Here is a 24,849-nt window from a genome sequence, read left to right as displayed (position 1 = left end):
GTGGGGACTGGGCCAGGGGGCCCCATGGAGACAGGAAGGAGTGGTGCGAGGGGCTGTTCTCAGGCTGCCCTTTAATGGACTAAGATTCAATAATGCTACAACCCCAAATGACACATCAACATGGAGGCTGGGAGACAGTGCTGCCGGGTGGGGGCCCCAGCGCCACGTGGGTGAGCCCAGCAGGCCTCTCCTTCCAGGAAAGCCCACCCCCTCCCCAGCGCCCCCAGCACAGGGTGCAGCAAGGGGGAGGTGGGGCACAAGAATCTGGGCACATGGAAGCCCAGGCAGGGGGCCGAGGGCTAGCATCAGCCAGCAGCCAGGCCCCTACAAGTGGGCCACAGGCAACACCTCTGGAAGTGCTGCTGGAGCAGATGGGAGGCCCAGGAGTCCGAGGGTGGGGGGCGGGGCAGGGTGGGAGGTGTGCAGACCATCCTGGAGGCCGAGGGTGCCCTCACATGTTGGTGCTCATCCGGGACTGGCTGTTGGCCGGCGTCAGCTCTCCTTGGCTCCCTTCCCGGGGAGGGGACTGCAGTGGAGACAGCCACTTAGCCCAGAGGGGCACGTGTGCCCATCCCATCCCTCCAACCCCAGGGCCCCGCTGCCCGCACCTTGACGTGGATCTGGTTGCGTAGCACAGCCGCCCGCAGGATCATGGCTTTGGCACGGCGCTGGAACTCCTTGCCCATCAGCAGAGACTTCTCGAAGGTGGTGCTGCGCTGATCCACGTCCCGGGCATATAGGATCTGTGGGGGTGCAGGGCTCAGTGGGGCCCAGAGTCTCCCTCCCACACCCCACAGCCCTGAGGCCGGCCACCTTGCTGTGGGAGTCGATGCGGGCGTTGATGAGCCCCTCCAGGATGAGCTGCGTCAGCTCATCCTCCAGCGCCGCCACTGTGGTGTTGAAGGCTGTGGCCATCTTGCGCATGTCAGCTGACACATAGGGGCTGAAATACTGCAAAGCGAAGGGGACATGAGCTACCCGCAGGCACATGCAAAGCACCCTGCCTTGGCCTCAGCCTCTGCCCCTGTGTTTACCTGGATGAGGGCCCGGTTGCGAATCTGTGTGTACAGGGTCCTGACGTGGGGGGCCAGGTACATGTCTAGGAGCAGGTTGTCCTGGCGAGGAGAGCCAGTCAGGGACAGCTGCCCCAGGCCTTCCGCACTCGCCCACCTCCAAGCCAGGCCAGGCCCCTCACCTTCATCTCGTCCAGCATCTTCAGGCACGAGGCATACTTGGACTCATAGAATTTGAAGATAATGTCCCGAACCTGTGGCTCCAGCTCCAAGAACAACTTGAAGGAGCTGCAGATGCCAGACTCCTCAGAGCCGGCCCTGCCTGCCCACCCGCCTGAAGGTGGCTGGGGGCACAGGAGCAGGGCTGCAGTGCCCAGTACCCCACCTTCCACCCACCTGCTGGAGATGACATTGCGCTGCAGCTCCTGCCGGTCAAAGGTGGCCAAGGCGCACAGGCCACCGTACACGGCCACGTTGCTGGGGGAGAGCAGCTGAGGAGCAAGAAGGGAGATGGGTCAGAGTCCTAGGGTCACTGGCAGTCAGTACAGAAGTCTGGGCTGGGTCCACCCTACCTCACCCACCGCCCACTCAGAATGCCTAGGACCCCATGGGGGTGACCGCCCAACAGAAAGCCCAACTCTCGAGCCCTCACCCTGCTTCCCAAGCCCCAGTGAAGTTCTCCTCCCCAGAGACCCTCATGCCCCTCACCTCGGGGAAGTCGCAGTGATCGAAGGAAGCCAGCAGGAAGCACTTGGCAGCCTGCTTGTACTTGCGTGCGGCCAACTCAGCCAGGCCTAGAGGGGGGGCAGAGGGAAAAAGGATGAAGCCCGGCATCCAGAGGAAGCTGCCAGGGCCCTGTGGGGCCATCAACGGGCGCGCACCTGCGACAAACGCTGGCAAGTGAGAAGTAACCTTGCCAGTGAGCACCGGCAGCACGCTCCGTGAGCCAGGCGCGCAGGGAGGCTGAGCAGCTGCTATTCCTACTGCAAAGGGCACCCGAGCTGTTCAGCTGACGGGGTAGGGGTGGGAGCAGGGGTAACCAGCCACGGCAGCAGCTGTCAGAAAGAAGGCACTGCCTCTACTCCCAACCACTGGTCACCACTCCCTAGCCTCCCCAAGGGGGACCTGAGCCGGGTAGGTGTCAGGTACAGCATAGGTGTGGGGCTTATGGGTTTCCCTGGCTGGGATGAGGTCAGCTAGGGTGCCCTCCTGCCCCTGTGCCCCAGGGCCCTCACCTGCTGCACACTTGAGCTTGGTGAGGATGGCCTGAGTCTGGGTGTCACGCTCCCCACGCTGCTGCAGGAGAAGGTCGCACTTGTGAGCAACCCCCCGCCCTCCATACCTTCATCAGCCCCCAGGCACCCAGCCCCAGCCTAAGAGCAGCAGAGGCCGACTCCAGGAGGACAAGGCCCACCAGGGCCAGGAGTGGTCAGGGATCCTGGGGCAAGTTCCAAGGGGCACAGAGCCATCATTACCTCGGCAATTTCCGGGGTGGACTCCGCCTTGCTGACATAGCTCAGCACGTGAGACCAATTCTGCAAGTAGACGCTGACCTGGTGGGCAGGTGGAATGCACTCAGCCTGGGGTGCCCACTCCTGGCCCACGGGCATTGCTGCCCTATGCCCCCCTCCCATGCCACCCACCCCAGGGCCCACCTTGATAACGTTGAGGCACATGTTAATGACGTGCTTGGCGCTGGTGCAGTAGTCCCGGGCCCGGGAGTAACACTTGAGGGCGTTGCTAAGGTCCCCACAGTCCAGATAGTGGTCACCCAGGTCGTCATGGCCACGCCTGTGGGTCCGGCCGCAAGTGGACACAGGTCGGTCCATGGGCCTGGCTGCCCAACCCTCCACCCCAAGGGTGCACCTGATCCTCCCTCTGATGGAGCCCGCCCCCCAGCCCCTGGGCACACCTGATGCTCTCCTTGATGGAGCCCACCCCCCAGCCCCTGGGCACACCTGATGCTCTCCTTGATGGAGCCCACCCCCCAGCCCCTGGGCACACCTGATGCTCTCCTTGATGGAGCCCACCCCCCAGCCCCTGGGCACACCTGATGCTCTCCTTGATGGAGCCCACCCCCCAGCCCCTGGGCACACCTGATGCTCTCCTTGATGGAGCCCACCCCCCAGCCCCTGGGCACACCTGATGCTCTCCTTGATGGAGCCCGCCCCCCAGCCCCTGGGCACACCTGATGCTCTCCTTGATAGAATTGCCCTTGTAGTTCTTCAGATCTGTGTCCAGCTTCTCCAGCTTCAGCAAGGCCTTCTTCCGCGTGGCCTCCACCCAGGCTGTGTCCAAGGGTGGGGGCTCCACACCACTCTCAGGGATGGCGTCGGGTGCATTCTGCAGCTCCCTAAGGGAGGACCTGGCCATTAGGGGCCCGTGTGCAGGGCGGGCAGCTGCCTCCCAGCAGCCCTCACCCCCATCAGGAGGGCACCCAGTTGGCACAGGGGCAGTTGTGACAGCAGGAGCCCGCAGCCTGGCGGGAGAGCCCAGCGAGAAATAAGTCACACAGCCGTGCTGAGAAGCAAAAAGCACGTTGCCATCTCCACAGGGTCTGCTCGGTGTTGGAACTGCACATGCATGCAAATGTGGAGGGAGCCTGAATTCTCAGCGAGGAGACTGAGAGTCTAGCCCGTTGGGCCGTTTCTGCCACTCCTGGCTTTTCAACAAGAAAGCCAGATCACTGTGTTATGGGGCCAGGCACTGCAGGAGCACAGGGAAGGCCCTTGCCCAGACTGGCCATACAGCACACGCAATCCCTGCCCCACCTCACTGAGCCCCGGCCTCACCTGGCAGCCTCCAGGAGTTTGCGGTGGATCTCCTCGTACATGTCCACGTTGAAGGTCCTCTGCACGAAGGACAGGGCCATCTTCAGGGCCTCCACCCGCAGCGGGGGGCAGTGGTCAGCAATGAACTGCAGTCGTTCGATGCGCATCAGGCCACTGTAGCTGGCCGCGTACTGCTCCAGATCCTGGGGGCGGGGGTGGATTGTGCAAGCTGGGACCCTAGACCTCAAGCCCCAGCCAGTGAGTCAGGAGTAGTGGCATGTGGGCACCAAATAAACCACTGTCCAGGGGCTGATGAAAGGCCACTCGGGATGGGCCAGTGCAAGGGCCTCTGGAGTAAATCTCTGCCCTGGGGGGTGAACAGCCAGAGCCACATGGGCAGCCAGTCACCAAGCTGAACAGTGAGGAGACAGTGCTTCCCAGGCTGGGTCCCAAGGAAGACCTGTCCTCGCAGTGAGACTCAACCTGCAGGGTGGCCTAGCACACAGGGCTCCTCCGTGTGGGGGAGAAGCAGGTGCAGAGTCTGGAACCGACTAGCAACCCATTATAAGCGCGCAACTAGAAACCCTAAAAGTTTCTGAGTCAGAAAAAGATGCGGTGGGAGCGGGGAGCCTAGCCTGGACCTCCCAGCAAGACTGACAGACCCAAACAGTCCCCGACGCCCCGTGAGTGCCCGCCGGGCTCCGTACCAGGGTGGGGTTCTCCACAACGTAGTTGACATCGGGCGCGTTCTGCGGGTCCTCCTGGGGGTCCACATCAATCTGCATAGGCTCCACGGCCCCCTGCAACACGGGCCAGCACCTTGGCACCTCGAGCAGGGGACGCCCAGGGAGGGCGAGTGACCCTCACTGTGCCCCAGCTCAGCTCTGCCCTCCATCTCCCGGGCGGTGGGATCCTGTCCCCGGAGCCCCTCCCCACTGCCCGCCAAGTCCAGCGCCGCCACATGAGGGAGGGGGCTCCTAGTGAGACTGTTGGCTCAAGAGCAGAACGCTCAGCCCGACCGTGATGGCCCACCTGTGGGGCGGGAACCAGAGCCGAAAGACCACTACCCAGGGACCCCAGAGGGTCCCTACGTGCTCCCAGCCACCGTCCTGACGCAGCCTCCTCCGAGCCATAGGGAAAACATGGGCGGCCTCGACCCAGGCGCGGCTGAGCAGCCGGAGCCGCAGCGCCGGGCGAGTACCGCCGATGGACCGGGAGGCGGGAGGGGGCCGCCCGGGCGCCCTGCGCGGCCCGGCGGGCGTGCGGGCTGGTCCCGGCCCCTGTCCTGGAAGGTACCTCATAAAGCAGCGTACAGGCCGACAGGCTGGCGCTCAGGCTGAAGTCCCCGGCCGTGCCCGGCAGGAAGAGCTCTGACCTACCGCTGGGAGGGGCGCAGTGCACATCTGCCACTGACGACGCGGCCGCGCGGGGGGCCGGGCCACCCCGCATTCTGTCCTGACTCTCTGCACCCCCCGACCCTGACACAGAGCTGGCTGGCTGCTGAAGGAGAGAGAGCGTTAGCGCGCCGGGCCTGCCGGGCTGCCGGGGCCGACGGGCGGGACGCTGCGGCCGGAGCCCGGGCGCAGGGAGGACGCCGCGCGGGGGGGTGCGCACGGCCGGCCCCGCTCCGGCCCAGCGGCGGGAGCGCGGGGGGCCGCCGGCCGCGGCTCGTTACCTGCAAGTTAAACACCTGAACCGGCAGCGGCATCTTCGCCCACCCCGCCGCGGCGCGCCGTTCACTTCCGGGGCAGCGCAGCCGCCGCTTCCGGGTCGTGGCGTGGGCGGGGCGGCTCTTAAAGGGGCCGCGGCGCGCCTGGCCGGGCGGTGCCCGCGGGTCCCGCGGCCGCATGAGCCGCGCGAGGGGGGCGCTGTGCCGGGCCTGCCTCGCGCTGGCCGCGGCCCTGGCCGCGCTGCTGCTGCTGCCACTGCCGCTACCCCGCGCGCCCGCGCCGGCCCCGACCCGGGCCCCGGCCCCCGGCCCCGGCCCCGGCCCACGCGCTCCCCCTGCCCGGCCCGCCACCGCCCCCCGCCTGCGGCCCGACGACGTCTTCATCGCGGTCAAGACCACCCGGAAGAACCACGGGCCGCGCCTGGGGCTGCTGCTGCGCACCTGGATCTCCCGGGCCCGACGGCAGGTAGGCCCCGTCCCGAGACCCCGCGGACCCCGGGACCCCCGCCCCCGGCACCCTCCCATGCCCCGAGATCCCAGCTCCCCTGATTCCTGACCTTGGGACCCCGGGCCCGGGACCTTCCCCATCCCTAGTCCCGGCACAGCCGCCCCCCGGACTCCGCCCTCAGGACTTCCACCGCCGGGATCCTCCACCCGGGACTCCTACCCTGGCATCCTTGCCTTGGGACCCCGCTCCCTCATCCCCAAACTGGCAACCCCGCCCTGGACCCCACCCAGGATCCCCACCCCAGGACCCCCTACCCACTGCTGTGTCCCTAGCATGGCAGTCAGGCCCCAGGCCTGAGTATGCAGGGACCCAGGACCCTCAGTGCCCACTCTTTCCTGTCCTTTTTCGGGCTCCAGGCTTGGGTGGGTTTTCCCAGCTGACACTGGGCTGAGACCACAGAAACTCCTCCAGCAAGAGCAAGCCTGGCCCCAGCAGCACTGGGGATGCTGAGAGTACTAGAAGACTGTCACTGGGACACCGCCCTCCCTCCTCCTGGACCCCATCCCGTCCAAGCCCACCCTCGCCTCTCCAGCTTCACCCTTGCTCACAGGGCCAAGGCCCTGCCAGGCCCAGAGTCCCTGGGAGGTGCCTCTTGAAACCTCACAGGTTATTTCTCTATAGACGTTCATCTTTACCGACGGGGATGACCCTGAGCTACAGCTCCAGGAAGGTGAGTGCCCTCCCCAGCCCAGCCCTGCTGGCATGTCCGAGGGCCTCCTTCTCAGCTATCCCTTGGTTCAGTGCCACATGGACCCCTGCTGTGTACAAAGGCCCGGGGTAGGGGGGGTGTTAAGGCACCTGCCTAGAGTTGCACAGCTGGTAGAGGACAGAGCCTGGAGTCCAGGGCCCCACCCTACCAGCCATGCTCTGCCTCCCTCAGCCACTGGCTGACTTCCCAGGGCCTCTGGCTGGAGTTATGTCCCCTGAAGATGGGCCAGCAGGGAACCATCCTTTCCAGTCCTGCCCAGAGCAGTGTGGTCCTGCCCCAGTCCTATTTCCTGGTGGGTTTTCTCCCATGAGATTCCAAGTGGTTGTCATCTGCCTGGACCTCGGAGGGCAGCAACAGGATCAGCTGAAGGAGGTCAAGACAGAGCTGTGATTGGGTCCGACTTCCGGGCCTTGAACAGGACAGGCCCTGTGCCGACCAGCCAGCCGCATTTTGCCCGACTTCAGTGGGGTGGGCTGGCAGCGGGCCTCACCCCAGTCCTCATGCTTCCGTCTCTCCAACGGACAGGCAGCCACGTCGTCAACACCAACTGCTCAGCCGTGCACACACGCCAGGCTCTGTGCTGCAAGATGTCAGTGGAATACGACAAGTTCATTGAGTCTGGACGCAAGTATGTGGTGACCACACCCGTGCCCCCTGGAGACCCCAGAGCTGAGTGAGAGTCCAGGCCCCCACCTGGGCCAGGGGCTCCCCCACCCCCACCCCCTGGGCCCGGCTCGCTCCAGAGACTGCACGTTCCCAGGTGGTTCTGCCATGTGGACGATGACAACTACGTAAACCCCGAAGGCCTGCTGCAGCTGCTGTCCACCTTCTCACCCAGCCAGGACGTCTACCTGGGGCGGCCCAGCCTGGACCACCCCATCGAGGCCACAGAGAGGGTCCAAGGAGGTGGAACCGTGAGTGCTGGGGCCGGGGAGGGGCAGCTGAGACTATGGAGACCCCAGCAGGGAAGGGCTGGGACAGGTGCCCGATCCACCCAGATGCAGTGTTTCAGGAACTGGGGTAAGTGAGGTGGGGCTGCGGGAGGGGCTGGGGCCACAGGCAACTGGGCTGTGGAAGCCCCGGTGCCCTTGTGCCCTGGGAAGCTTCTGCCAATCGACCAGGGAGTCATTAAGGAGCAGCTTAAGGACGACCCTTGGAGTGCCCAGATGAAGAGTTGGGGTGAGGAGACCTGATTGGTGGCTCCCTTCCCTTCAGGTGACCACGGTCAAGTTCTGGTTTGCTACCGGAGGGGCCGGGTTCTGCTTGAGCAGAGGCCTTGCACTCAAGATGAGCCCATGGGCCAGGTGAGTGGAGGCCAGGCAGGCGCTGGCTGCCGCAGGTGGAGCTGCCCAGGGCTCGGGAGGCGCTGACCTGTCCCCCCTCCGCTCCCCAGCCTGGGCAGTTTCATGAGCACAGCCGAGCGGGTTCGGCTGCCGGACGACTGCACGGTGGGCTACATTGTGGAGGGGCTGCTGGGCGCCCGCCTGCTGCACAGCTCGCTGTTCCACTCCCACCTGGAGAGCCTGCAGAGGCTGCCGCCCGACACCCTGCTCCAGCAGGTAGGCGCGCTGGGCCCGTTGCCTCCGCAGGTGTCCCTGCCTCGGGCCCCTGCCTGCACTCGGCTCCCCGGCTGAACAAGGGCTCAGGGCGGGGGTGGGTTCCAGCTCTGCGGCAAAGTTGCCGTGGACCCTGGACCCTGGCTGCTGTGACCCAGGGTCCTGCCTGTAGGGGGCTCCCAGGCTCACGTGGGGGCTCTTTTGTAAAGAACAGCTGCTGCGCCTTCCCAGGCGGGCGGGTCCAGGGCACCAGGGCCATGGGCAGTGGTTCAGGGGCGACAGGAGTTACAGACCTGGCCCAGGGAGGGGGGATCAGCTTTGGGCAGGGGATGGGGGACCTCTCGCCCCTAGACTTGCGCCAGCCACCTCCCTGAGGTGTCTTCTGTGCTGGCCACGCCTCTCATTCCCCATCACTCTTCAGTGCTGTTCCTGAGCCTGCCCTGAGAGCGCTGAGTGGGGGGCGCTAGGGAACCAGGAGGCCGAATGGCATCTCCTGTGAAGGACGGGATGGGAGGCACTGGCCCGGAGAGTGACTCTCCCTCCTCCTCTCTCCCAGGTCACCTTGAGCTACGGGGGTCCTGAGAACCCACATAATGTGGTGAACGTGGCCGGAGGCTTCAGCCTGCAGCAGGACCCCACGCGGTGAGCCGGCAGTGGGGAGGAGTGCTGGGGCCAGCCCACCCGTCTTGCAGCCTGACTCCCACTTCCCTCCCAGGTTTAAGTCTGTCCACTGCCTTCTTTACCCGGACACGGACTGGTGTCCTGTGCAGAAGCAGAGTGACCTCGCCTCTCGGTGAACTTCGACATCCGACCCAAATATGCCTCTGGCTCTGCCCCAGGTGCAAGTGGGCGCCGCCTGCCTGAGGGAGCAGGAACAGTGCTTTCCCCTCCTGGGCTCCAGGCGGCCACAGCCATGGCCTCATCCAGGGAGATAAGGGCGCCCAGCAAATGCTCCAACTGGCTTGGAGGCCTCCCCACAGCCCCGGGCAGGCCCGGGTGACCTGGCACTGTGGGAGAGGAGGACAGCGCTGTGTGCCTGCCCAGGGGCCCAGCCCCAGCTCTCACAGGAAAGGTCTCACCCTAGGGTCTGGGGGCCTGGGAGGGGGCTGACATCTGACTCCCAGGGCTCCATCCTGCTCCCCTCACCTGTTGGAGAGGGGACTCCAGGCCAGGGTCGTGTGTGAGATGCTGCAGCTTAGCAAAGGTGACTGCAGATGCTTCACTCTCCGTTCTCTTGGGAAGCCGCCCTCCCCACACCAGGCTTTGGAGCCCAGACAGGACCTCTCTGTTTCTGAGGGGAGCCGCACTCAAGGATGCAGGCCCTCTGGCTGGCTGTGCTCTTGGGCACAGCTTACTGCTAGCCAGGGCATCTCCATTCAGAGGCCACCTTCTTGGGGGCCATCGGCCAAGGGGTTCTTACTGAGGGAACTTGAAGAACTTTCCTCCACTCTGACTCATTGCTCAGTACTTGTCCTCCCTTCCTCCACCCTGGGCCCCAAGTCCATGAAACAGCAGGAGCCTTTTGTGTGGGGCCCTCTCTGCAGTGAGGCATCCCCATCCCACCAGCTGACCCACCTTGACCTTGACAGTGCCTTTCCATGGGAGGAGGAAACAGAACAAGGGGAGCCAGCGCCTGCCTTCTGGTCTCTCGCTCTGCTATTGCAACGAGTGAATAAAGCCTTGATTGTTACTCTCTGTCGGTCATTGTCTTAATTAACCAGTGGCACCTGGCAGCTCAGCTCCCGATAGGGCCACACAGCATCCAGCTCCTCCCCCTGAAGGCTCTGCCCCAGACCAGCTCCACGCCAGGCAGATCTGCATTCCTTACGGCACTGCCAGCGCAGCCAAGCCTTAAGCTGCCCACTGGGCTCTTCAGTGTGAGTTGAAGAGTATGTGTGTGTGGGGGGGAGACCTGCAGGGAATGATGGAAACATGACAGACCTTGCCCCAGGAGGCAGACTGCCTGAGTGTCATGCTTGCTTTTTCAGCACACTGTGGAACTAGCATGTGTTTGTGCATGTGTGGGTGAGCACATGTGTGCGTGCGTGTATGTGGGAGTTGCTGTGTAAACGTATGCATGTGGGTATGAACATGTGTGGCTGTGTACGTGTGGGCAGGGGTGTGTGTGTGTGTGTGTGTGTGTGTGTGTGTGTGTGTGTGTGTGTGTGTGTGTGTGTGTGTGTGTGTGTGTGTGTGTGTGTGTGTGTGTGTGTGTGTGTAGGGCAGGCCAGCAATACCCAGTAAGCAGGTTAGAGTCAGCATGGGCTGAGTGGTCGGACCGAGGTCCCTTGGAGAGGGGTTTATGGCAGGTCACTGGGAACTGTCCATGCTCAGCAGTCACCTCCCCTCACATTCCCAGATGTGAATTTGTAACAGCCCCCGAGACCTAGACACACACTGAGCCTCCCAGACCGCAGCCCATTGGGGCATCCACACAGCACAGACCCAGGACAGCATCAGTTGGACCAAATGGCCCCTCCCCCAGCTGGAGCCGCCTGAGGTCTGGGTCGCCAGCCTCGACCACCTCGGAGGCACAGAGTCCTCCCTCACCAGGTCCAGAGGAATAGTCACCCCCATCCCCCCAGCACCCCCTAAGGGGAGGTGGGACTGACTAGCACCCTGAGGCTGCCTGAGTGGGCATTTATTGTTCAGAGAGAAAAAAGCTTGGAAGGAAACACACCAAAATGTTTATGTGATTGTCCCTGAAAAGTGCAAAAATTGGTAAAAATGGTTTTTTTTCTTCCCATTTTTTGTTATTTTACAAACAAAATATGTCGTATAGTAGACATATAATAGATGTATAATCAAAGTTAAAATTTTGTTAATTAAGGTTCAAAATTAAATTGTGTGTACTTGGCCCTCCATCTAACATTTTTTTGGACAACTATTTACTCAGCATCAGTCCATCCCATGTCATTGCATGCCAGGCACTGAGCAAGCACAGAGGAATGGTGACCTGCAAAATGGACCAGCTCCCCAGGGCTGGGGAGAGTTGGGGTGTATGGGGCATAACCACTGATGGGTATGGGCTTATTTTGAGGGGATGAAAAGTTAATCCTCGTTATTTGCAGGTTCTGTGTTTCCAAATTCACACACATGATAAAACTTATTTGTAACCCCAAAATCAGCACCTACTTTCCTGGTCATTCTCAGACACGCAAACAACGGTGAAAAAAATTTGAGTTGCCAGACGTGCCCATCCCCAGCTGAGGCTTAACTAGGTGAGGCTTGGCCCCAGAGACTCCGAGAACATGGAAACAGTAGGGGGCAGTGCAGAGTAAAGCAAGAAAGCCAATGGGAATTAACATCATTCTGGAATTAGATTATGGTGATGGTTACACAATTCTGTGAATGTAATAAAAAAAACTAGTGAATTATACACTTCAAAACTGTACATTTTTTGATGTGTGAGTGATGTCTCAATAAAGATGTTATTTTAAAAGTAGCCAAGATGAAATTAAAAATTGAAATAGCCCTATATTTATTACATAATTTGAATTGAACAAAAACGTTCCCATAAAGAAATCTCCAGGATCAGATGGTTTCACTGGTGAATTCTATCAAACATGTAGGGAAGGAATAACATCAATCTTACACACAGTCTTCCAGAAAATAGATGAGGACATTTCCCAATTCGTTTTATGAGGCCAGCATTACTCTGGTACCAAAGTCAGACAAACACATTACCAAAAAAACTGACCAGCTGAATCTAAACTTTACATGGAAATGCTAAACACATAGAATATAAAAAGCAACCTTGAAAAAGAACAAAGTTGAAGGACTTACACAGCCTGACTTCAAGACCTACTATGAAGTGCCAAAAAATTAATCTGTAGGGACTTCCCTAGTGTGCAGTGGTTAAGAACCCGCCTGCTAGTGCAGGGGACACGGATTCGAGCCCTGGTCCAGGGAAATCCCACGTGCCACGGAGCAACCAAGCCCGTGCACCGAAACTACTGAGCCTGCGCTCTAGAGCCCAAGAGCCACAACTACTGAGCCCTTGTGCCACAACTACTGAAGCCCGCGCGCCTAGAGCCCCTGCTCCACAGCAAAAGCCAGTGCAAGGAGAAGCCCGCACATCACAGCAAAGAGTAGTCCCCGCTCGCCACAACTAGAGAAAGCCCGTGTGCAGCAACGAAGACCCAAGGCAGCCAAAAATATTTTTAAATATTAAAAAATATATATATATTAATCTGTCGATCTAAGAAAGAAATGGAAATTTTTATTTGAGCCAAATTTGAGGATTATAACCCAGGAAGAGCATCTCAGAAAGCTCTGAGAACTGTTCCACCCATTAGAATTCAAGGCACAGTTATGTAAGTTTTTTGAGACAGAAGGCTGCACATCAAATGACGTATTATAGACAATTTACATGATCCAAATCTAAGTGTCATCCTGGTGGGTCACGTGACCCCATACAAGATGAGGAAGAAATGCTATCCCTGGGCTTCCCTGGTGGCACAGTGGTTAAGAATCCGCCTGCCAATGCAGGGGACACAGGTTCGAGCCCTGGTCCGGGAAGACCCCAAATGCCACGGAGCGACTAAGCCTGTGAGCCACAACTACTGAGCCTGCGCTCTAGAGCTCATAAACCACAACTACTGAAGCCCACGCGCCTAGAGCCCATGCTCCGCGACAAGAGAAGCCACTGCAATGAGAAGCCTGCACATTGCAACAAATAGTAACCCCCACTCGCCACAACTAGAGAAAGCCCGCGTGCAGTAACGAAGACCCAACACAGCCAAAAATAAATAAATTAAATTAAATTAATTTTAAAAAACATTAAAAAAAGAAATACTACCCCTTAAGGAGTTGTCTTGTTGATGCTGGGAGAATGTTGGTCTTTACAGTTGAGCAGGTATTCCTGCTGATGGGGGAGGTTTGGTTGATGCCTAATGCAGATACACGATGCACAGTGAGGGGAGAAGGGAGGTCGAAGAGCAGAGAAGATTTTTTGTTTGAATATCTCTTGTCTTGCCATAAAAATATGACTTTCATTTCACAAAACTACAGTATGGAGACTGTGACGCTGGCACTGGGACCAACAGATGGATCCGTGGGACACACAGCAGAGCCCAGCCACAGATACGCGCTTCTACTATCATAGAGTTCCCAACAGAGTCACCAGAGCAATTCAAGGGGGGAAAGTCTTTTCAACAAATGATGCCAGAATTAGTTTACTAATTAATTTTTTATACTTAAAAAAAAAAATGAAGCCAACCTGGAGAATGTATGTCAGGATGCGCCAGGCTGTGCTGCAGAAACCACTAAGCCCTGGAAGTGTATTTGTTCACATCATACTGTGACATGCATGGGTGGTGAGTCAGGAACTCAGGCTGCTTATATCCTTGGGGCCCAGCATCCTTGGATCGTCTAGGTGAAATGGAGGAGAAAGCGGGATGAAGGCATACTAGATACACACCATCTGAGCCCAGTAGGGATGTTAATTTCCCATATGTCACTGGCTTGAAGAAGTCACATGGCCACCATAATAGCCAGGGAAGCTGGAACAGGTAAAGAGTGCTGTGGCACTGATGTTACTGAAAGCAAATTCATGTGCCCGATGAGTGAGGCCAAACATACCGAAACATCGGAGTTTGGAGCAGAGAAAGGTTGATTGCAGGGTCAAGCAAGGAGAACAAGAAAGGGTTACTCATGCTCAAAAAAACCTGAACTCCCAGATGGTTTTCCAGGAGAAGATTTTAATAGGTGAAATTTGGGGTGAAGGCTGCAGGGTGTGACTTTCTTCTGATTGGTTGGTGGTGAGGTAGCAGGGCAGTATTCCAGGAATCTTGGCTCAGCCTGAGGTTACAATCCTCTAACTCGGTGGGGGCCTTAGTTCCTGCAGAAGAGCTCAAAGATATTGTTACGTATATTCCTTGAGGAGGAACCAAGACCCTGCCCCAAGGCTGCACTATTGTTTCTTGACTGCTCCTCCTTTGTTTCTGCATTCCCTCCCTTCCCTGATTAGCAACTCTTTGAATCTGCCCTTTGGAACTCAGGGAAGGCCAAGGAAGCTGAATGAAACCTATTTCCAACAAACAAGAAACAGGGGACAGGGAAAGGATTTGTACTCGGGAGGGCCCTCAGGGTCCTGGCTCCGTCTCACCGAGTGGACAGAGGGAAAGATCCTGGGTCTCTGATGTTGCTGGTGCCACGTTCTCATCATGCATTTGTTATTATGAGAGAAACGTTTCAGCCAGTGTTAATCACCTTGTTTGCAGCTAGAAGCACTCCTAACTCATATGGAATGTGAAGCAAAGTCCGTAAGTACAAATCGTTTTTGGAAGGAGTAGTAAGGGGAAGAAAAATGAAATAAAAGAGGTGTTGTGCTGCACCCCACAGGCCTACAAGGCCTGTGCTTGCCCAGCTTCAAGATCAAAGAAAGAGCCCGGAGTCAGTGGTTTAATGGGTGGGGGAACTTACGTGTCCAAGACAACATCCTAGAACGACACCGCACCGTGTGCAGCGGGGCGGCAAGCAGGACATGGCAGCAGCCTTCGCTCCCAGGCCGATGTGTGTGTGTGTGGGGTGGTGATGGGACAGGGCGGGGAGATTGCCAGTTATAGGGGGAATTGACATCAGGTGGGCTCATTAGTTACCAGGGAAACCAGTAGAGGGGCACGCCCCTCACCACCCCTTTGGTAAGAATGATCTCTAGCTGGGGCCTAGCGCAAGTATGTAAGAAGGTCAGTCATGTGAGTAGGGTGTAAGTGAAGCAGGCACTGGTCCTGCGGGGGATGTACAGAGAGCAAGAGGACAGCCATCTTGAGTGTCCTGACCACACAGGAGGAATATAAAAAATAGAGGAGATATGGAAGGAAGGCCCCTCAGGTTGAGAGGGCGGCTCTGTTACCGAGTCCAAGCTCGAACTGCTCACTGCACGAAAGGCCAATAAATTGAGAGACGAGGTGTTGGGGCAAAGGAACAGCAACTATTCAGAAAGCCAGCAGATCAAGAAGATGGTGGACTAGTGTCCCAAAGAACCATCTTCCCCGAGTTAGAATTCAGGCTTCTTATACTAAAAGGGGAGGGGGGAGAGTTCTGGTTCTGCCAGACTCTGGAAGGGATGTGTTAATTTCTTCCTTCCTTCAGCCATTCACAGGTGGGCCTGGTTGGGATATTTCATGTCAGCTAAACAAAGGTATTTTAGCTTCACGCTCTTTACCTGGGAGGCAGGGTTCCTAGTGATGGGCCATTATGTGTAATTTAAGCTAATAGGCAACATCCCTTTAGTAATTACCTTGTCAGAACACAAGGCTCTTCCCTATTACAGCTCCTGGGTGCTGCACACAGTTATAAGGGAAAGTCATCATTCTTTTTTTATAAATTTATTTATTATTTTTGGCTGTGCTGGGTCTTCATTGCTGTGCGGGTTCTCTCTAGTTGCGGCGAGCGGGGGCTACTCTTCCTTGCGGTGCACGGATTTCTCATTGCGGTGGCTTCTCTTTGTTGCCGAGCACGGGCTCTAGGCACACGGGCTTCAGTAGTTGTGGCATGCAGGCTCAGTAGTTGTGGCACACGGGCTTAGTTGCTCCACGGCATGTGGGATCTTCCCGGACCAGGGATCGAACCCGTGTCCCCTGCACTGGCAGGCGGATTCTTAACCACTGCACCATCAGGGAAGTCCCAATTCCACACACTTAATCCCCAAAGACAACTTGGTCACACTTGCCACAATGGTAGCAGATTCAAAGCAGGAATCAAAATGTGTACCCTCAGAGATCTGACTCCACCTGGCAGTGGAGGACAAGAGAATATGGGCAGTGTAAGAAGATAAGCAGTAGTTATGGCCATGTGACCATGTGACCAGTTGCAGAAAAGAGAACTATAATAATTTCATCCTCATTTTTACACAAATATATTTGTGTACATATTAACCAATTTTTTTTCTCTTCTCTTGTCCCTCTCACTCACCATCTATCATAATATGTGTTAATAGTGGTTATCTTTCTACATCAGCATATAAGTTGCAGGATATATAAGGGGGGTGCGACTCAGTTGGAAGAGGAATGAACATCACCCAGAGATGGATAAAGGGACTTTACGTCACCTTCTGGGGAGAGGGTAGCATGTATTTGGTTGTGTGTTGTTGGTTGAATTATGTCAGGCCGACTTTGCTATTGGCTTTACTTGGAAGTGAAGTTAGACGGACTGGGGTGGATTTGTATTGGTCAATGTAAATTGTGCAAGGCTGAACCTAGGGTTCCAGACTCCTTTCCCCGCACAGTTCCGAGTTGGTGTGGAACACAGGGGACATTTCGTCCAGGATTTGCAGCCGTGTTCTTTTTGCACCTGGAAGGGCGATGCAGTGATTGAAGTGGTGTCCTAGTGATGTCCGCTTCCATCCCATGATCAGAGTTAACATCACCAGTGATGGGACCGATCAAAATGGTGCCAGCTGATGGGATGCTGTGAGGACGTAGTGTCACTTCCATGGTGCTCAAGACAGAGATGCACAGCCTGCATCTAATTACAAGGAAACACTGGGAAAGCCGAATTGAGGGACTTTCTACAAAATAACTGATCTATATTCTTCAAAAGTATCAAGGTCATAAAGGGGACTTTCTACAAAATAACTGATCTATATTCTTCAAAAGTATCAAGGTCATAAGGGTCAAGGAAAGACTAAGGAGTGTTCCAGAGTGAGGGAGACAGAGAGACGGGACCTCCAAAGACAACATGTGACCCTGGACTGGACCCTTTGGCCATAAAGAACAGGAGTGGAAGTCTCAGCTATGCCAGACAAGCAGGTTGTAGAGACCTGTAGTTCACAGTTGGTACTGAGCACTGGGATTCTGTGTGAGAGGTGCCCTCACCACAAACACAAAACCAATGGGTATGAGGAAACTTGGGGGTGATGGATATGCTCATGACCTTGACTATGGTGATGGTTTCACAGGTGTTTGCATATGTCTAAACTCATCAAACTGTATACATTAAATATGCATAGTCATATATATCAATTAAACCTTGATATAGCTTTTTCTTTTTTTTTTTTAAAGAACATCATTGCGACAACTTATGAAAGTTGAATGGGAGCTAGGGATCACGTGGTAGGGACGCATGGTGTTACTCTTCTGACTCTGACAGTTGTGCTGTGTTGTGATGGTGTGTGTTATGTTGTGGTTGTGTTGCATGTATTGTGTGTTTTTGTGGTTGCGTAGGACAATGTCTTTATTCCAAGGAAACGGACACTAAGCTATTTAGGGGTGATGGAGTGTTAGTTTTGCAAATTACTCTCAAATCGCTCAGGGGAAAAGAATTCTTACTATCCTTGCAACTGTGAAACTTTTATTTCAAAATAAAAATTATCTTTGGCATTTGAAAATGTGTCTGGAGTGTAGTGATGGCCTTGGCTGAGTGAAGCAAGTGCTGCTGGGTTTTGATCTGGGTGAGGGTTGATGGAGGTAGGGAGATTTTTTAAGCTGTGGGTGTTTGGGAGAACACTCCCCAGAGGGACCTCTGTGTGGCCTCGGCCATCACCCAGGGGCATCAGGCCCAGGGCTTGCAGGGACCAGTTCCAGGGCACCTGTCCCCAGCCAGCCAGGAAGGGGCATGTTCCCCACCCCAGGGTTTATTTTTAGTTTCTTTTCCAAAACCCAGGATGGCGCTTCTGGCTGACACCTTTGGGTTGTGGGTGAGGACGGTGGCCCCTTCTAAGGAGACAGGTTTCTGCGAACAAGGAAGCAGAAGCTGCACTGATGCCTGGCCCCGCCTAGTGCCCCCAGTCTTCCCTCCTCCAGCCAGACCCCACACCCCCATCACACACAAACCTGCCTGGCCACCCAGCCTGCCCCAGCCTGGGCTTATAAACCCCCCACGCCCTCACCTCCTGTTGTACAGAGGCTGGGAGTTGGCACCATGCTGCTGAATTTCAGTGGCCTTCAGGCCCTGGTGACGGGGCAGGGAAAGATGGGTGTGAGCGAGGCAGGTGGGGGTGTGTGAGGGGCCGAGGTTAGAGAGCAAGGTGGCCAGACCCAGAGCCTCACAGGCCCATGCTGGGGCCTGCAAGTCCCTTTGTGCCTGAGCCAGCTGATCTGGGCCTGGACTGCTCCCTACCACCCAGCAGGCCCCATTGGGACATGATGCTAGCCTCTCCCTGGTCAATGCAAGAGCCCTCCTGCGAGGGAGGCCCTCAGAATCACTCTGGGCAGATGGGGGGATCCAGCCAAGGCCTCTTCCCTTGGCCCAGCAGGAAGGGGCTGCCCTCTGGGCCTCCTTTGGCCGGATCCTGGCTGGCCGGACCCCTGACCCCCGGGCCACCACCCTCTGGCCAGCACTGTCTCACCGCTCTTTCCTGAGCAGCAAATCTGCTGCCCCCACCCGCAGCCTTGGCCCAGACATATTGCACCATCTGGCTGCCCCGTGCACCCCTGCAGGGATCGGGTGGGACACCGTGAAGGCCCTGCACGCCCCAGGAGCCCGAGTGGTGGCTGTGAGCAGTACCATGCCGACCTGGTCAGCCTCTCCAAGGAGGTGAGGTGTGCAGCCCCATCATGGCCCAGGCCTGTGACCCTCCGGGATGCCTCACCAGCCTGCCAGGACGCTCCCTTTGGTCACTGGCCAATGTCTTCCCACAGGGCCCCAGGGTAGAGCCCGTGTGCGTGGACCTGGGTGACTGGGAGGTCATGGAGCGGGCACTGGGCAGCGTGGGCCCTGTGGACGTGCTGGTGAACAATGCCGCCGTGGCGCTGCTGCAGCCCTTCCTGCAGACCACCAAGGAGGCCTTTGACAGGTGAGGAGTAGGAGAGGAGGTGGACTGGGGAGGGCTGCTGAGGAAGTGGACGGGCGTGGCCATGGTCTGTCTGACTGTCCCCTCTCCCCCCAGGTCCTTCAGTGTGAAACTGCGCTGTTCCAGGTGTCTCAGGTGAGCCAGTGGGAGGATGTGGCCCAGTGCAGACATGGCCCAAGCGGGGGTGCGGTGGGGTCAGGCTGCCCCCTCTCTTGGCTTCCAGATTGTGGCCTGGGCATGATCAGCCACGGAGTGCCTGGCTCCAGCGTGAACGTCTCCAGCATGGCGGCCCATGTCACCCTTCCCAACCTAGCTGCCTACAGTGAGTCCCTCTGCCCAACCTTGAGTCCCCATTCCATGCAGGAGCAGCTGGGCCTCATGCAAAGTGGGCTGAATCCTTAAGGGTCCTCGGTGCTGCCCTCTTCCCACAGGCTCCACCAAGGGTGAAATGACCATCCTGACCAAAGCCATGGCCATGGAGCTGGGGCCGCACAAGGTAGGCATGGGGGAGCTGTGGGTGCCAGGAGCCCCGGCCTGGGAAGGCACGAGGTAGGCGCAGGGTGGGGGTGAGGTGGGGCTGGGGATGAAAACGGGGGTAGGGGGCGCCAGGGGGTGAATAAGCAAGCTCAGTGGGGTCTGTGAGGGCTGGGTTCGTGCGCCGGCTGAGACCGCCCCTCCGGCCCCTCGGCCCCAGATCCGGGTGAACTCGGTAAACCCCACGGTGATGCTGACCGCCATGGGCCAGCAAGCCTTGTCTGACCCCGAGTTCGCCCGGAAGCTGAAGGAGCGCCACCCGCTGAGGCAGTTTGCAGGTCAGCTGGGCTTCGTGGAGTGGCGGGCGCGGCTGGGGCGGCCGGGCCCAGACAGCCGGGCCGAGCCGTGCTGACCCCGCCCGCCACCCGCCGCAGAGGTGGAGGACGTGGTCAACAGCATCCTCTTCCTGCTCAGCGACCGCAGCGCCCCCACCAGCGGCTCGGGAATCTTTGTGGATGCCGGGTACCTGGCCTCCTAAGAGCGCGGTGCTCTGAGCGGCCAGAGGGATGTTGCTCGGCTCCGCCCGACCCCGCCCGGCCCCGCTTCCACGCCCCACCGCCCCGCCCCCAGACCGCCAAGGCCACCAGCCCACCACGCCCCTGGCCCCATCCACGCCCACGCCCTGACCCTCCCCGCATCTCCCACTGCCCGGCCTGCTGCCCCCGCCCCGCGGCTTGGCCCCACCTCCACGACACACCGCGGCTCCGCCCCACCAGCCCATCCCGCATCCACACCCACGTGCCAGGAGACCCGCCCCTGTTGTCCCCACCCACTGTCTCCTCAGCTGTGCTGGAGTGGATTTGCCTAATTAAATGGAGGCCATTTTCTTGCAGCTAGCCGTGCCAGGGCTCTGGCTGGGCACGCCGCGAGGCTGGGGAGGGGAGGATCAGGGACTGGGGGGCACCGGTTAACCTTCGAAGAAGTAAAGAGAGGGCAGATCCGAAGCCCGCCGGATTCCACCGCTGACCTTGCCCTTGAGCTGAAGGGCCGAGATTCCTTGCAAGAAGATTCCTTGCAAGAAGATTCCTCGCAAGAAGATTCCTCGTGTCCACGCCCTAACCGCAGCACCCAACCTTCTGTGGGCCGAGGGCAGAAGGCAGCCTGCAGCCACCTTTCCTCCCCTGAGTCTCTGGCTCCACTCTTCAGCCCAGCATGCCCCCCCAACCCGCCCCCACTACCGCCGGCCGGAGAGGGTAGAGGGTCTGAGGAGCTGCGGGGAGATGCTCTGGACCATAGGCTATCCCTAGGGAAGATGGGGCTGAGCGCTCAGCCCCCGGCATGAGGGGTGGGGTGCTGGACCATTATAGCTTATCCAACCCTGAGCAATCAGCTCCGCCTTGGGGCACACCTTCCCCCACAAGACCACCCATGAGAGGGCAGCCCCAGCTGGGGAAGGGTCCACAGCTGCTGCTCTACCTACTGTCCCTGGCCTGACTCCAGACACAACAGCCCTGCAGCTGGGGCAGATAGAGGGTTTTGCAGGCCCTGCTGGGATTCAGCTGTGCTTGCCTCCTGGGTCAGGTTCCACATGACCCATGCCTTCTGAGTGTGGGTGTGATGAGGCCTGAGGTGGTCAGTCAGCTGGACTGGTGCAGTATCCAACTCTGGGCAAGGGGGCAAGGGATGAGGGGCTGGGGTGGGGCGCTCCAGGCAATGGTACCACTGGGCTGAGAGCGAAGGGCACGTTGCAGGGATGGGGAGTGCTGAGGGCACTTCTAGCCAGCCTCAGGGCCTCCCAGAGCAAGGTTTGTGCCAAAGCTGGCTTGGCTCAGTCCAGCTGGTCCACCGAGGATCACAGGGCAAGTGAAATGATTTGGACACCATTCTGGGGGCCAGGTAAAGCCAGTGAAGGGACCTAAGCAGATGTGCCTTTCAGGAAGGACAGGTTGGGGGCTGTTCCCCCCCTCCCCTTGGCTTCTGGCAGGCAGAGGGCAGGGTCCAAGGTTAGGAGCAGAAGGCAGGGTTTGCCCAGTGCCTAGAGGGTGTCGGCTGCACCACAGGGCCAGGTCTGGTAGGGAGGACTCACTTGGCTATCCTCCAGGGGCTTCTCAAACCTGTGCCTCCTGCTGTCCCCGGCCACCCTCTCCTCCAGACTGTCCACCTCTCTGGGCCTAAAGCCACAGTGACCCAGAGGCCCTGCAATCACCACTTCCTTACTCCTGTCCACAGAAGGTCCTCAAGGGCAGTGTTTCTAGACTTTCCCACCATGACCCACAGAACAAAGTAGCTTTTACAGGAGGAGCCAATGCACATGTGGACACATGAGCACACATATATCTCTGACCATAAAGCTGCAGGAAGCAATGTTTGCCCTTGCTGGCCACTGGGTACCCCATGACACCAAGCCTATCCCTTCCCATCCTATCCAAGTTTTTAAAGTCCTGGTGGCCTTCTGTGGGTTGGTCTGGTGAGTCAGCGTTTCAACTCCCTTTGAGGCTAAAGCGCACCTTTGTTAGTCTTGGCCTCTTCTTCGGGCTTATTGGGTTGTCCAAACCCTTTCCCTCTAAGCACAGGTGAGCCTGCGTGAGCTACTCCCAGGTCTGGGGGAGGGGAGCATGTGATTCTTTTTCCCAAACTTTTCTTCTCAGAAACAAAAGAAAAAAATGTTAGCCCTGAGATCTCTTTCACGCACAGCTACGTATAATTACGTATTAATTACCACATCTGTTTTTTTGTAATAATCATCTTGGCAGGGGAAATATGCTAGCGGGGCCCGCTAAACCTATTTCACGCCGGGTCTAAGGGTCACCACAGGGCAGTTTGAAAAACCCCGCCCAAGAGTCCAGCGGGGACCCCGCCTGCCCCGCCCCGGCCGCGCCCACTCCTTTCGGCCAATCGCCCCCGTGGGGAAGCCGCTATTTGAATATTCCCTCCCTCCCCAGGACACCGCCCTGCGATTGGCCCGCCGCGTCCCGCCCCGCCCCGCGCCCTCCCGGACGGTCGCGCGCAGCTGAACCCGAGCAGGCAGTTGCGCCTCGGCAGTGCGCAGGGTCGGTCTGAATCTCATGGAGTTGAGCTTCGCGGGGCGCCGGGCGCTCGTCACTGGGGCGGGCAAAGGTGGGCCCGGGGCGGCGGCCAAAGGTGGGCCTGGGAGGGGGCGGCCGGGGAGGGGCGCCCGCACTGAGCCGCGCTCCTTGCAGGCATCGGGCGCAGCACTGTCCAGGCGCTGCACGCGGCGGGTGCACAAGTGGTGGCTGTGAGCCGCACCCAGGCCGACCTGGACAGCCTGGTCCGCGAGGTAGGCGTCGCCCTGTCCCAGCCCAGCGGGCGGCGGGCGAGGCTGAGGGCGGGCCGGGACACGCGGGCGCCGGGCGCTAGGGTTCGCCAAGGACTCTTGCACACCCTCCCCCACGCCGGGCGCACGGCCTCTGTTGGGTACCGACGGGTCGGGAGAACGACGACTCCCCCTGGGCTTAGGAGGAGGCAGAAATGGCTGCCTTGCAGGCCCGGGGCCAGAGGCGTTCGGGCGCTGGGAGGAAGTAGACTGGCCGGAGGCGGGGCCAGACTCCAGTTCCCGAAGCCCCGAGTGGCCCAGAGGCCGAGTTAACTACCCTCCCCCTGCAGCAGCCTGGGATTCTGAGCCCCAGGAAGGTGACTGGCTCCTCTGGAACCCCTAACCCCAACCCCTGTCGAACTGAAAGGCCATGCAAACCCAGCCCTTCTCCCTCGCACGTCAGAGGCCCAGCTGTACCCATTCTTGGGCATGAATCCTCTGGTAGATGTGCCCCCTTACCACCTAATACACACAGTGCCCTGGGGTAGAGCCCGTGTGTGTGGACCTGGGTGACTGGGAGGCCACGGAGCGAGCGCTGGGCGGCGTGGGCCCTGTGGATCTGCTGGTGAACAATGCTGCCGTGGCACTGCTGCAGCCCTTCCTGGAGGTCACCAAGGAGGCGTGTGACACGTGAGCCAGGGTGGGGTGGAGGAACTCCCAGGGGGAAGGGCTGTCTCCTGCTGCAGCAGTCCGAGTCCCTGACCAGGGTCTATCCATCTGCTTCCAGGTCTTTCGACGTGAACCTTCGGGCTGTCATCCAGGTGTCCCAGGTGAGCTGCCTTCAGGGCAGGAGTGGGAACTGGGGGGTGACACCAGTTCTGCCTCATGCTTCCTCTGCAATTACAGATCGTGGCCCGAGGCTTAATAGCTCGGGGAGCCCCGGGGTCCATCGTGAATGTCTCTAGCCAGGCCTCCCAGCGCGCAGTGACTAACCACAGCGTCTACTGTGAGCAAGCCCCGGCTGTGCCCTGCCCCCCCACCCCCCCAGCCTGAGCAGCCAGCTCAGGCTCCACACAGGCTGTCTCTCCTCACAGGCTCCACCAAGGGTGCCTTGGACATGCTGACCAAGGTGATGGCTCTGGAGCTTGGGCCACACCAGGTGAGCCCTACTGGGATGCCTCCCATCACCCAGCCCACATGCCCAGAGAGCCTCAGCCCACCCAGCTGACCCCCTGCCTGTCCCAGTGCAGATCCGTGTGAATGCACTCAACCCCACAGTGGTGATGACACCCATGGGCCAGGCCAACTGGAGCGACCCCCAGAAGGCCAAGACCATGCTGGATCGCATCCCGCTTGGCAGGTTTGCCGGTGAGTCGGGTGGGAGCCCAGCTGGGAGTTGAATCAGTGGCTTGCTCAGGTGAGGGGTGGGAGGGAAGGATGAAGGGCAGCTCCTTTCAACCACGTCCTGAACCCCACCCCGCCCACAGAGGTGGAGAACGTGGTAGACACCATCCTCTTCCTGCTGAGTGACCGCAGCAGCATGACCACGGGCTCCACTGTGCCGGTGGATGGAGGCTTCCTGGCTACCTGAGCCCCTCCACCCACACACACCCGTGTTCCATGCTGAGCCCACTTTTACCCCCACCCCCCTTCCCCATCCCTCCAATAAACATGATTCTTCTGCCCAGCCTGCACACTCATTCCTAGGCTGCAGTCAAGTGGCCGGAAGATGTAGCGCTCAGGGCTGGGTGTGGGGATGAGTCCCAGGTAGAGACAACCATTCAACTCACATCCTGGGCCAGTGGCAGCCTGTCCCTCCTGCGAGAGATTTTCAGGCCTGGCTAAGTCCCTGACAGGACTGGGAGGCAGGACCTTCCAGAAAACCAGCTCCTGATGAGGGTGGTGAATTTGACCGAGGATGGCCTTTGGCCCTGTCCAGAGGTCTCTGGTGTGGAAGCAGTGGTGTTTTTAACATGAATGTTGGCTGGCATTCCTGAAGTCCATGCATAAGACAAAAGTGAACTGAGGATGCTGTGTGTTGGGACTTCATTACTTTGTTGATGACTTGAGCGACTTCTTTGCTGAATCAGATGACAGTTTTCAATTTTCATTCCCTCAACTTTGTGAGTTATTCACCACA

The 24,849-nt window shown here is 58.7% G+C and overlaps 4 protein-coding genes across 9 annotated transcripts; 3 read left to right on the top strand and 1 right to left on the bottom strand.

Annotated features, from left to right (window-relative positions):
• Positions 1–54: 54 nt before the first annotated feature.
• GPS1 (G protein pathway suppressor 1) lies at positions 55–5,548 on the bottom strand. 5 transcript variants are annotated; one of them, XM_082442053.1, is made up of 15 exons: positions 5,460–5,548; positions 5,081–5,281; positions 4,492–4,584; positions 3,806–3,987; positions 3,202–3,366; positions 2,669–2,804; positions 2,489–2,566; positions 2,249–2,309; positions 1,722–1,807; positions 1,410–1,504; positions 1,196–1,301; positions 1,035–1,115; positions 814–951; positions 609–743; positions 55–526 (listed from the first exon to the last, which is right to left on the bottom strand). In XM_082442053.1, exons 1-15 carry the CDS (start codon positions 5,490–5,492, stop codon positions 452–454), a joined length of 1,665 nt encoding a protein of 554 aa, XP_082298179.1. In that variant the 5' UTR covers positions 5,493–5,548; the 3' UTR covers positions 55–451. The 5 variants fall into 5 exon arrangements, with proteins under 5 accessions (XP_082298179.1, XP_082298180.1, XP_082298178.1 ...); XM_082442054.1 differs by having other exon boundaries at positions 2,249–2,306; positions 5,081–5,284; positions 5,460–5,544; XM_082442052.1 differs by having other exon boundaries at positions 5,081–5,284; positions 5,460–5,542.
• Positions 5,549–5,565: 17 nt separating this feature from the next.
• RFNG (RFNG O-fucosylpeptide 3-beta-N-acetylglucosaminyltransferase) lies at positions 5,566–9,916 on the top strand. 2 transcript variants are annotated; one of them, XR_014257619.1, is made up of 8 exons: positions 5,566–5,919; positions 6,583–6,631; positions 7,196–7,298; positions 7,431–7,690; positions 7,886–7,974; positions 8,064–8,229; positions 8,783–8,868; positions 8,942–9,916. XR_014257619.1 is itself a non-coding variant. In XM_082442156.1 (8 exons), the coding sequence occupies exons 1-8, from the start codon at positions 5,632–5,634 to the stop codon at positions 9,021–9,023; spliced, it is 1,017 nt and encodes a 338-aa protein (XP_082298282.1). In that variant the 5' UTR covers positions 5,568–5,631; the 3' UTR covers positions 9,024–9,916. The 2 variants fall into 2 exon arrangements, 1 of the variants encoding a protein (XP_082298282.1); XM_082442156.1 differs by having other exon boundaries at positions 5,568–5,919; positions 7,431–7,584.
• A 4,730-nt stretch (positions 9,917–14,646) lies between these two features.
• LOC309650599 (carbonyl reductase [NADPH] 2-like) lies at positions 14,647–19,973 on the top strand (the record flags this gene model as incomplete). Its single annotated transcript, XM_082442212.1, is given in 8 exon segments — positions 14,647–18,145; positions 18,609–18,674; positions 18,677–18,705; positions 18,810–18,966; positions 18,969–19,283; positions 19,393–19,457; positions 19,656–19,773; positions 19,870–19,973. Coding segments are annotated over 8 exon segments (909 nt in total). The 5' UTR covers positions 14,647–18,090.
• A 2,438-nt stretch (positions 19,974–22,411) lies between these two features.
• Positions 22,412–24,396, top strand: DCXR (dicarbonyl and L-xylulose reductase). Its single transcript, XM_082442189.1, has 8 exons — positions 22,412–22,552; positions 22,636–22,733; positions 23,245–23,399; positions 23,497–23,539; positions 23,616–23,715; positions 23,804–23,868; positions 23,960–24,077; positions 24,197–24,396. The coding sequence occupies exons 1-8, from the start codon at positions 22,501–22,503 to the stop codon at positions 24,298–24,300; spliced, it is 735 nt and encodes a 244-aa protein (XP_082298315.1). The 5' UTR covers positions 22,412–22,500; the 3' UTR covers positions 24,301–24,396.
• The last annotated feature ends 453 nt before the right edge of the window (positions 24,397–24,849 follow it).

This window comes from Balaenoptera physalus (genome assembly GCF_965194825.1).
Source record: "Balaenoptera physalus genome assembly, chromosome: 20".
Classification (NCBI taxonomy): domain Eukaryota; kingdom Metazoa; phylum Chordata; class Mammalia; order Artiodactyla; family Balaenopteridae; genus Balaenoptera; species Balaenoptera physalus.
Note: the sequence above shows the minus strand (reverse complement) of the source record. Positions and strands in the feature narration are given on the sequence as shown.

Coding starts and splice junctions, on each gene's coding strand:
- GPS1 (XM_082442052.1), bottom strand. CDS start 5,492: ATGCCGCTGCCGGTTCAGGTGTTTAACTTGCAG. Junction 4,585..5,080: donor CCTGTACGCTGCTTTATGAG/GTACCTTCCAGG, acceptor CCCGTGTTGCAG/GGGGCCGTGGAGCCTATGCA. Junction 3,988..4,491: donor TTGTGGAGAACCCCACCCTG/GTACGGAGCCCG, acceptor CCCCGCCCCCAG/GATCTGGAGCAGTACGCGGC.
- RFNG (XM_082442156.1), top strand. CDS start 5,632: ATGAGCCGCGCGAGGGGGGCGCTGTGCCGGGCCTGCCTCGCGCTGGCC. Junction 5,920..6,582: donor TCTCCCGGGCCCGACGGCAG/GTAGGCCCCGTC, acceptor ATTTCTCTATAG/ACGTTCATCTTTACCGACGG. Junction 8,869..8,941: donor CTGCAGCAGGACCCCACGCG/GTGAGCCGGCAG, acceptor CTTCCCTCCCAG/GTTTAAGTCTGTCCACTGCC.
- DCXR (XM_082442189.1), top strand. CDS start 22,501: ATGGAGTTGAGCTTCGCGGGGCGCCGGGCGCTCGTCACTGGGGCGGGC. Junction 22,553..22,635: donor CGTCACTGGGGCGGGCAAAG/GTGGGCCCGGGG, acceptor CGCTCCTTGCAG/GCATCGGGCGCAGCACTGTC. Junction 22,734..23,244: donor TGGACAGCCTGGTCCGCGAG/GTAGGCGTCGCC, acceptor TAATACACACAG/TGCCCTGGGGTAGAGCCCGT.